This window comes from Neopsephotus bourkii, unplaced genomic scaffold (assembly GCF_033783945.1).
Source record: "Neopsephotus bourkii isolate Nb327-2 ecotype Australia unplaced genomic scaffold, CSIRO-AGI_Nbou_v1 NB_1722, whole genome shotgun sequence".
NCBI classification, from domain to species: Eukaryota; Metazoa; Chordata; class Aves; order Psittaciformes; family Psittacidae; genus Neopsephotus; species Neopsephotus bourkii.
The window spans coordinates 85,854-97,382 of NW_026902196.1; the positions used below are offsets into that span (position 1 = coordinate 85,854).

The 11,529-nt window shown below is 44.5% G+C and overlaps 1 protein-coding gene across 1 annotated transcript in view; it reads left to right on the forward strand.

The window, feature by feature from the left end:
- Positions 1-11,445, forward strand: part of LOC133224778 (phospholipid-transporting ATPase ID-like) — a 57,580-nt gene extending 46,135 nt beyond the window's left edge. The window contains exons 13-19 of the mRNA XM_061376564.1: positions 859-1,067; positions 3,184-3,227; positions 4,770-4,935; positions 5,778-5,966; positions 6,792-6,907; positions 8,302-8,466; positions 11,029-11,445. Coding sequence (XP_061232548.1) covers positions 859-1,067; positions 3,184-3,227; positions 4,770-4,935; positions 5,778-5,966; positions 6,792-6,907; positions 8,302-8,466; positions 11,029-11,445 — 1,306 coding nt within the window. The remainder of the gene's footprint in view (positions 1-858; positions 1,068-3,183; positions 3,228-4,769; positions 4,936-5,777; positions 5,967-6,791; positions 6,908-8,301; positions 8,467-11,028) is intronic.
- Positions 11,446-11,529: the final 84 nt, after the last annotated feature.

Here is an 11,529-nt window from a genome sequence, read left to right on the forward strand (position 1 = left end):
TGCACTGCCCAAACAAAGTGGATTGCATGGTTTTTGCAGTGGTTGTAGGGCTTGTGTGAGGAGTGGATTGCCAGGTAAGTAGGTGTAATCAGGTTGAGAATCCATAGTACGTGGTGCTACATGAGCAGAGTGAATGCTGCCACTTCCTGGAGGATATAGTACTATGTCGGTTATTGCAGATAGGCAAGTAGTAGTAAAGAGCAGGCAATGTGTCCATGACGCTCTCAAAACCTTAACTGTGGGGTGTAGACTGACTAGACTGGTGTAGTTTTGCACTGCACCTAACTCTTCAGACAACTTTGCTATGAAGACTCTCTTTTGTGTTGGTAAATACATGAGGAATTAATCCTATTTCAGGTCAGTATGTCAGCACCAAAGTGTAAATTCATGTATCTGTGAGCTGATGTGTCTTCTTGGTTATTGAGCTACACAATGACTTGCTTGTTGTAGAGCTCTGTGTTGCTTGAGCTGTGGCTGTGCTCATCCCCCAACACTGGGGTCAGCCCAGCTCAGAGGCCTGCTGGAAACCACCCCTATCTAAGCATCACTCCCAGAACTGCACCAAGTGAAACCCATTGTTTTTCAGTCTGGGAACTTCAGAAACTCCTCAAATACATTTGTAAGATGTTGCTTTATAAATAAGGAATTTGCTATAAACCTAACAGATCATTTCAGCGTGACATGCTTCATCATTGCATATAAATTTCATGGCTACAAGCCATTTAAGGACAACCTGATGAGTACACCCTGTCATTACTTTCAAAACTGTTTTCTAATCACAATCGATAATGGTCATGCTGAAGATAGTGTCCCTTAAACTAATCAATATTCCATCACCTTCTCTTTCTGTTTCACCAGTGTAGAGATCATACGCTTGGGTAACAGTTTCTACATTGACTGGGACCGTAAAATGTATTATCCACCAAAGGACACACCAGCTCAGGCCCGTACCACTACACTCAATGAAGAGCTGGGCCAGATCAAGTACATCTTCTCAGACAAAACAGGAACTCTTACTCAGAACATCATGTGTTTCAATAAGTGCTCCATCAATGGCAAATCCTATGGTATGTCACCTATCCATCTTATTCTCCAAGTTTTATTCTGCTGTGTGGCTGTTTGTTCACAGAGACTAAGTGTGGTATCTAGAAGATAGTGTCTTGTAAGAAGCTGCAGTGATCAAGTGAAGGGCTGACCATCAATGACATCACTTGCATATCTTAATACCACATTCTTATCCCTTGTTTCTCCCTTTTACCACCTTTTTACCTCCCTTTTTCTGCCCCAGTATCATCCAAACTAAAGAACTAGCACCTCATTACTTTTTCCTCATTGGTCCCAGTTTTACTACATCTGTACTCAGATTTGGGTTTTTTTCTGTTACGACTACCTAGATAACCTCAGCCTTTTATGGTACTATTGACATGGTTACCCAGGTATTGCTAACACGTAACCAACTCCCCCTTAATCACTTGTGAAATCAGCCATTCCTCAAGGGGTATCTGCAAATTTTGTCAGCCTCTCACACTACCATCCCTTACATTCAGCAATTTCTCAGGTCATGAGGAGAGGTTTTCCACATCCTGTTCAGGAAGCTGAACTTCTGGTTGATGTTCTAAAGGCCTAAAGGCCTTGTCCTTTGCCTTTAGGCCCTGACATACTTCACCTACAAGAAGAGAGAAAAGTTTGTAGGGAGCTGAAAAAAATGGGAAACAAAAATTCTTACCTCTGTTAGATCCTAACAGAAAATTACTTAGACTGGCTCCCATATTGTATGGCCCCAAGCAGTTTTCTTCATACTACTCAAGAGGTGCTAAGAATTCACAATCTGACTAATTGGTTATCACCATTAAATTCCTCAAGAGAAATTAGTCACATCTTATTGAGAGATTGATGCTTGTTTTGCCTGTGTCAGACTGACTGATGACTAGTATACCAGAAAGCATGTCTTCTTTTCCCGTGCTATCAGCTAACCTAATAAAAGAAGTTGTTTCTTCCCATAAATCTTGTTTTGTATATATTTGGAGACCAGCATATCTCTAACAGCACTACTATGCTAGCCAACATTAGTGCTGCTAAACAGTCTGAAAATACTGTCTGTTCCTTCATACATCCTCGGTTGACATTTCCAAAGTGGATGTCACTGCTAGGATAGATACAGGGCTGGGGTTCAATAAATGAATGGCAAATATTTAGAAAGAAGGCAGAACGTCTACTGCATATAGTTTTCTAAGTGCTTAGCTGCTTCTTAGCAATGTGCTTCAAAGCTGCTACTCAGAGGCATATGGGAAAGCCATGCCAGAAAGTATGAGTTAGTCCCGCTGCCATGGAAGGTACAGCAGAAGCTTGAGCTTCCTATTGGGAATGAGGTGTCCAAAAGCTTCTCAGTTACAATTCTCAGGGAATCAGCTGATGTGCAGGTCTCAGGAGATAATGACTTCTCTCTGTAGATGAGTTTCTTCTACACTCTCAGGGCCTTTGTGACAAGTACAAGTACCTATGATTGACTTTGGTCACATTTGAGGTTGCTCATGCAGGTATGGATCTATCATTCATGCAATTCTCTGCATTTTAGACTTACTTCAATGCAGCGTTGAATCTGGCTGGGCTGAGCAGAGTCCAAATCTTCCAGGTGAAATTATTCTTCAGGTAAAAGAAGTTTCATTGGTGTTTCCTGGAGATGACATGTCTTCCATTTCTTTGACCAGATCATCAGTTCAGGGAAAATGAGCCTTGCTACCTAGACACATGAAGAATGGGCTCTGTAGTTGTTCAGGGACTGTTGTAAACCCAGTAAGATCCAGGAGCTGGACTTTGTCTCACATTCCAAAGGGAAGGTACAAGAGAAGACATCCCCTGAAAGCACCTTCATTTCCCACCTAGCATTACATCCTTTCTGGGTTCTGCTTGAGCCAAGTGTTCTTTACCCAAAAGCCAGTCATTTTTATAGTACGTGCTTTGTGTTTCAAGCATCAGTCAGTCTCTGTATTTTGTCATGGATTAACATAGAAACTGGTTGATATGATTTGTCAGTCTCCAGTGCCCATGTCAAGATATTTACTTACTGAAGCTTTTCAACTAGACACTATCTTCAGCACACTTTGACCAATTTTTGTTGTAGAGAAGCTCAGAGTCTACACTTACCTGGAATTTGCACCTACAACTTGTCTTTCTCGATTGCAGGTGATGTGTACGATATGTCTGGGCAAAGGATAGAAATAAACGAGGTAAGTGCTCAAGTGCTATCAGGATCTGAGCTTTCACTGAACCTGCTGCCTGTATAGTGCTAATGGACACACCTACACAGGCATAGTTTATGCTCTTGACCCTCCAACAACTGATGCTTTTGACCCTGACAACAGGGATGTGTATTATGGATGTCAGAGGATTGCCAGCATTACATTCCCTTCTAATGTCATTCAAACCTGCAGGTTGGGTAGCCTGAGTGCCCACTGTTCCCTTAGCTTCACACGACACCCTTGTGCATGCTCAATTCCTCTTGAATATTTGCCCTTTGATGTTTGTTGGGAACTTGAACATTGGTGGATTTTATTATCCTTGGCAGTTAATTAAAGCTTTTGTTGGGAATCGGTGAGTTTAGTTCATGTTGCTAACAAGTTAACTGTCAAATTGCCCCTATGTCTGGGCATTGGGAAGTGTGAAAATAAGTGACTTTTCCATTTCTCTCTAGCCTCTGCTTGCTGGCACAAACCCACATGTCTTGGATTTCTAAAATGTCTGAAAACTGCAGTAATCCAAGTAACGAACATCAAGATGATGATGAAAATCCCACTCCTTATTCCAGTGCTTCATTTCCAGGCCATTTAAAACTTAAATCACTCAGTGAAATTGCCCATTTGTGCTGAGCTATGTGCCTCCAGACTGCCCTTTCTCAGGCAGCAAAAGGCAAAGGGCTGACTTGCTTGGGGAGACATGCTTGTCTCCTGCCAACTGCCTGCCCAGCAGCTCCTCATGCCCATGATACTCACCGGAGCAGAGCCCTGCTGCCCACATGGTGTGGCAGTACCTGGACCTTGCTGCACAGAGTAGTGTGCGTGGGGTGGGTCTGTGCTCTTGTGGTAAATCTCAGCTTGCAGAGGTCAAAAGGATGCCTCCCACCCTTGGAAACAATGAGCTCATAGGGGATGGGGCAGGCTCGACAGTGCATTCCTCCATGACACATCATGCTGTGAGCTTCTGGCCATTTCTCCAATACGTTCCCCCCTGCTTGGGGCTCCTTGTTTTCAGACTAAATGTGCAGTGCCTGCAGAGTTGAACTTTCACATCACTTCTCTGTATAAATATTTTTTTCTATAACATGATTTTTTTTTTTGCTTTGGTAGAACAGGGTGGAGAGCACAGCCTTTTGAATTGTTTTAAATTGGGCTTCCATATTCCATTATCACAGGCAGCCATTGACATCAGGAGTAGGATGCCTCCAAGCAGGCATGTGTTTAAGGCAGACTTTTCTTTGCTATGAAAACCTTTTGTTGGGGAGTCTGTAGGAGCATTTGCTGTCATGCAGAGAGGCATCTTTACCTAACAAGATTCCTAGTCCCAGTGCTGCTCTGAAAGGCACCTTGGGTGTCTGTCCTCTCCTGTGATTCACTATCTTTCCAGTTACTTGGGCTCACCAATCTCTGTCATGAGCAGCCCTGCAGGAGAGCGCCCTTTGTAAATATAAGGCAGAGAATGGGGTTACCATGGGCAGGTATTGGCTTACAGACATATGAGAACTCCACAAATAAGACTGAGCCATATTTTTGCAGAATACAGAGAAGGTTGATTTCTCATACAACCAGTTAGCCGACCCGAAGTTTGCATTCTATGACCATAGCCTGGTTGAAGCAGTGAAGCTGGGTGATGTCCAGACGCACAGGTTCTTCCGGCTGCTCTCACTCTGTCACACGGTGATGCCAGAAGAGAAGAAGGAAGGTGAGGACTGTTGAAGACACCAGACCGAATGGTTATGCTCACCTTGCACCGCTGTATGTCCTCTTTCCACAGAAGCTGTTACCGGTCCTTTTGGCTTCCTGGTGATTTTCTGTAGTATATGGCTACACATAAATCAAAGTCTTTGGAGATGCCACATGGGACGAGAAAGGACCGGGCTCTCCATGCTCTGTGTATTCCTGTAGTGGAGCTGACACTACTGCAAACACCACATCTCTGGAGTGTGGAAACTGCAGGTGCCACAGCTTCCCTGAGGTGGCATGTGACTTGCCGCACTCTTTCTCTACTCCGCACCAGGTCCCGTAAAGTAAAGAACACAGAGTGCCTATCTACTGGAGACTCAGTAGCTCCTACCACTCAGTGTTCCCACAGGTACTGAGTCAGCCTCCTGACATCCCAGGCTGGGTAAAAACTGTGCTTTAAAGGCTAGAATCATTAAGTTGATATATATAAGCTGAAAAGACTGGTGAGACGAATATATGCAGATAGTTATACATACTGGATAGAAGAATACATACATAATTACATATGTAACTAGAAGGGGGTTAAACTCAAGGAAGTTGTCCATTCAGAGATATCTGTTGGACTCCAAAGGGAATGTTACACATCCCAGAAGAGCCTAAGGGCCTTCCTGCACTGGCCTGGTGGATGGGTTAATGGGACTTGATGGAGACATATGGATTTAAGGTGCTTTTTTGTGCTGCACCTCTGGGGATAGACAGAAAAGCAAGGGGTTAACTGCTATGTAATGTCTTTGATTTTGTATTTGTCTAGCCTCAGAAACAAGGCAGAAGCCACATTACGTATCTTTTCTTGCATGTCAGGTAACTTGGTGTATCAGGCCCAATCCCCTGATGAGGGAGCCCTTGTCACTGCTGCCAGAAACTTTGGATTTGTATTCCGGGCTCGCACCCCAGAGACCATCACCATTGTGGAAATGGGAGAAACAAAAGTCTACAAACTCCTGGCTATTCTTGACTTCAACAATGTTCGCAAGAGAATGTCTGTTATTGGTATGTTCCCTTTGTTTCCTTCTTTCCTTTCTCACTTTTTAGGCTCTCATACCTCATTCTGCTGTGATGCCTTTTCCTCGTTTGCAGTTCTTTCTGAATAACATTCACTTCTGAGCTCTTTGAGCTTTCAGTTACACAGCAATAGTGCTAGATAAAAACTTAGGCAGGTGGGGAACATCATAACACTAGGACCACAATGATGGAACAGACTTTTACAAACTCTACGCTCTTTAATGTATTTTTCTTCCCTCATTACAACACAGGAAAGGTCTTCCTTCTAATCAGCTTTAAAATTAAAATCTAAGAAAGTGGGAAAGGAGAAAGCAAGGATGAGTAGGGAAGCACCCTTTCCTGGAAGGAAAATGCATAAATGGTTCAAGAAATCTCATGTAGCCTTTATCAACCCTCCAGCATCCTCAGCTATCTCAGGATCTAAAATGTCATAACTGTAGCAAGAGAGTGGTGTTACCTTGACTGGCAGGAACAGCAAGAGCTGCAGGATGAGTTCACTCAGAACACATTGTTCTTGGCTTTTGAATGCAGATGTCCAGCCTGAAATGCTGCCTGTAGGAAACACGTAGCTCAACAAAGCATCTGCTCAGACCAGTGTAATATGGGTACAGTTTTCTGTGCTGCAACAACTAATGTGGAGAGCAGTTGCATTATCTTATTTTCTAAGCAAAGCTTGTCTTGATTCCTGGGAATCTGCCAAAACCTGATGGAGTTTAGACATGTCTGAAAACCTTTCTTTGTCTTGATGGAAGTGCTTTGAATCCTAAGTGCCTCAGTCTGGGATCTGTAGCATTTCTTTTCCCTTCCTCATAGTGCGGAGCCCAGAAGGTGACCTGACTTTGTACTGCAAGGGGGCTGACACCATTCTTTATGAGCTGCTCCATTCATCCTGTGACTATCTCAAAGAAGAGACCACAGAACACCTGAATGTAAGTGTTTCCCTCCACAGTACCTATCTGCATCTGACGGTTTCCTTTTCTCTGGGTAGGGAAATGTACTTTGTGTTGAGATAAAAACCAGGTTTCAGAAACAGCACATAAGCACCAGTTTTTTAATTATGGAATGGAGAGGAAAATTAGTGTATGAAGCCTTAGGTCTGAAATCAGTTGTCTAAGCATGGGCATCAGGTGCCATTTGAAATGCTCCAGGACATCTGGATGGCACATACAATGCAGGGTGTTCAGAAGACCTGTATTTCTCTGGAGTAGCTAGAAGCCAGGCAGGATAACAGCTGAAATGAAACAACACATCTGTGTTTTGACAACTAGATTCCCTCTAAGTCTGCTGTTACACCACATACACCCAATGCATGCCTTGGATTAGCATAACTCAGGTAATCAGTAAAGGGCCACAGAGCTATTCGCCTTCTTGAATACAACTGAGATTTGCAGTGATTATGATCCAAGAGGTCTCAGTCAGAAGGGACCAGGTAGATGCTGGGACATATTCTCACTCACCTTCCCTTTTTCCTAATCATATAGCGGCATATTGACTGGGCAGCAAGAAAAATGCATCACCCAAACTTTTGGCTTTTTACATCGTTGATGCTGTGCACTGGGAGGTGGTTACTCATGTAAGGGGATGCTTTAGCCAATATTTGATCCCCCTTATGATGCCAGATCATGCTGGTACAGTGCAAAGCATGAGGTAACAGAAGGTTTTGCCAGAGGGGTTATGCAATAGGAAAACCATCTCTGCTTACTGCCAGGGGGAACCAGAAAATGTTGCTGGCAAGCGAGAGGGCAGAGCGGAGCTGATGCACCTTTATGTCAAGCCTAGGGAAATACCTCAGTTTTCACAAATGGATCTCTGTTATTCCAACACTGAAATCCATACCATCAATAATACCTCTGCAGAAAGCAGTTAGAAGGACTTGCTGAGAAGGACTTCTAGCAGTTAGAAGGACTGACTGTGCTCATGCAGTGGATTTCAGCCAGCATTTATACACTAAAAATTCTGAGCCCGTATCTAAAATTCAGGGGTGTGTTCAAGGATGTTCACTTAGCTTCCAGTGTTCTGAACCTTTTGTTGAGAAACATGAGCCTGGAAAACAAGTGCCTGGTTAATGTAAAGCTTCAGAACCAGAAAGTAGGAAAGCCGTTTTGAATCTGCTCTTCATAAGGACCATGGATAGCAGTGATAAAGTGATCTGGAACTAGTCTTCAAAGAGTACCCCCTGGTTTGTAATCTAAGATGTGATTTTTTCAGCCATCCTCTGAGACCTTAGGCAAGAAGCTTTTAGAGATAGCTGCTTGCTTTCCAAGGGTCCTTTGTAAGCAGACTGTCTTTCTTTGACCAATTCTGCCGTACCACTGTATTGCAGGAGTTTGCTGGTGAAGGTCTGAGGACACTCGTGGTGGCTTATAAAAACTTGGATGAAGAGTACTTTCAGGACTGGATCAGGCGTCACCATGAAGCAAGCACTGCCTTGGAAGGACGGGAAGATAAACTATCGGAGTTATACGAAGAGATTGAAAAAGACCTCATGGTTGGTGTTTCAGGGAATCTGGGCCAAGCCCTGGGGGAGGCAGCGAGGATGGTGGTTTGTCAATAAACTGCTCAGTATGACTTCAGTAAGCATTGCTCTGCAAACAGCTCAGTGGGTTGTGTGACAGGAGCAGTTAAGAATATGGCAGTCCTGGGTTTTCACTGGCACCTCCGTCAGGAGCCTGTAAGCAGAGTGTCAGCCACCAGTGTAGGGGAATGGTTTTATTTTAACTCATGTGGGTGTCGGAGTATCTTTCTCGTGATATAAGTGACATACCAGAGCCTGAGGGAGATGACGTGGACACAAATATTTCATAGCTATCCTTTGTATGTGTGAATGGATGATCTATTTATTTTCCTGTTTTTGAAATGGCAGGCAGTGAATAATCCCCAGTGCCCTTCCATTTCAGAGAATGTCTTCTTTGTTCTTGCAGCCCTGGGCAGGATGGGAAGATGATGTCCATGAACATGTTTATGTCAATTTGGAATAGGGCTAAACTGTGATCTTCAAGTCATTCTTCTCTCCCTGAGTGTTGTTACAGCTTTTTAAATGCCCTGGGGAGGTCTGCCTGTGTTTTAGATCTGTGAATAATGAATGAAAAGGATGTGTGGGATCTGAGGGGAAGCAATTCAGCTTTTGCACTCGCAGCAGTGCTTTCCTGAAATCTTGGAAATTCAGGGAGCTGCACCTTTGCTCCTTCCATTAGCTGTATGCTCAGGACGCCAGCAAGGCCTGGGATGGGACTTTGATGGGACAAAGGAGGTGGATGGGACAAAGGACCTGGGATGGGACAAAGGACCTGGGATGGGACAAAGTCCCAAGGCTGGGACTTTGAACATCCTGGTCTGGCAGAAGGTGTCCCTGCCAGTGGCAGGGGGTTGAAACTAGGTGAGCTAGGTCCCATTCTAGGATTTTATGGAGAAGCAAGTACGAGCTGAGGAAATGCTGACCTCCAGAACTCTTATAGTCCGTGGGACAGAGCCTGCTGCCCTTCTGGGTCCCAACAGAGAAACAGAAAATGCTGATCCTCCAGTCCAGACAATATATTGTGCAAATGCTCTATGGGTTGTGTTCAAAGCATGAAGGACAAGGAGGTTTAGGAGGTTAAGGGCATCAGCTGCTTTGCAAGAAAGGGTTATGAAGCTCATGGCTTGGATAAAGGAAAGGTCATGTGCTCACAGGAGGCAGAAGTGTGGTTCGAAACAGGTCTGGCTTACCAGACCTTTCTCTGTACTCTGTACAGGAGTGCCTTTACTTCCTGAAGGTGGTCTGGGAAGAACAGAGAGTTGGTGTAGGAAAACCTGGCTTGTGACAGAATGGGTGTGAGAGCCAGAGTTAGCAAGGAAGTAGATGGGTGTAAGAGGGCTGCCAAGCATCATAGTCTGGTTGATGGGCAAGAGAAGTCCCTGTGTGTGGCAGGCTCAGGCTAGGGGCCCTAAAGGGGAGTAAGGATATTAAAACACAAGAGGATGGAACATGGTTGGATTTAGAGAATAGTAGTAAAAATATTGATTGACGTAAAGACTAAGGAAGATCCGCAGTGAGGAAAGCATCATGACTGTTCCTCCAGCTGCTCTTACACCAGGTCATGGGCAGCTTGTCAACAGTCTTATTGTGCCTTTCTGCAGCTCCTGAGAGACAGTGGATGTGGGGAACGCAAGCCCTTGTTCTGTCTTCCTGGGCACATTAGATGTCAGTGTCCATCTTTTGAGCTTTCAGCTCAGACTCAGGCTGTCAAGGGTGAGGAGTGCTCCCAGGAAGTGGCTGTGTATGCTACAGGCATTTAAGCTCTTGCTAGCTTAATAGCCCAGGGACTACTGCTGTAAAACCAGGGACCGTGCAGTTTGAGGACCCTACAAAGAAGTTCTGCCAGAGCTGTTGTCTATGTTGGTAACATATATAGCTGGTGAGTGATGATCATCCCAGGAAGCCAAAAGGTATCTTGGGCTTAAAGCCAGCCTCTGAACTGAGCCTCCCAACAGCAGGAGGTAGGTGGTAGCAGATGCCATCTAAATCTGAGCTAGCAATGAAACCTTCATGCCCTTCTGACAATAGGTTAAAACCACCAAGTGTCTCCAAAACACAGAAAAAGCAATAACTTTAAAATAATGCAGGTTTGTGTTCTGAGCAGTCCATGGTTTAGTTGTGTGACAGTGTGGAGCAGGGCGGGGACAGGTCTGTTACGGGATAGAGATGATGTTCAGCAGCCATAGGACGGCTGCTGTCCGATATAGCTAGGAGCAAACTCCATGTGAGAGGATGTATATGGAGGTTTGGGGACACAGATACACAGCTGTCCCTGTCCCTCAGTTAAAGCTCTATCTGCTGTGAAAGCGACACGTGTCCCCTTCACCTTGTGGGTCTTCAAACATGTTGGCAAACAACTTCATGCATGTTCATGGTTAGGGCTGTGCTCCATACAGTAAATATGCTGAAGAAGAATGGAAATCAGCACAACTGTATTCCTGGATTTGTTTGCTCGAGTCATTACTTGGAAGTCTAATGCTTTCTCCTTTGCTAGCAATGGGAAGACTTACCAGTTCACTGACATTTTCTGTTAAGCTTCTAGGTGCTACAGCGATTGAGGACAAGTTACAAGATGGAGTCCCACAGACAATTGAGACTCTTGCCAGAGCCAGCATTAAGATATGGGTTCTCACTGGAGACAAGCAAGGTAAAGGGGCTACAGCTTTGGGTGTTTCTCTTCTCTCCCACCGGTGGGATGGTTCAGCTAAGACCCACGTTCTCTTTTTATTTTCTTTGAAAACTGCACAGAAAACAAACTTACAAGGCTTTGCTTCATTGGCAGCTTGGCAAAACTCTCTGAAATTAGACCAGATAACTGTAGCTACTGCTTGTTCTCAATTCCCATCCTCAGTCTGGAAGCAGTGTGAAGTCATCATCCTTTCCCTTAGGAGAGGTGGCAGAGAGCATCCGATAGACCCTGTCACGTGCTGTGAAAAGGTCTCACTTTACTAGTCAGCTATCCTGGTGAAGAAGGTGGAAAAAACTCTTTCCCTGATTTCCAGGAACTTTATTGCTGAAGTGGATGTTGGGTCTGTC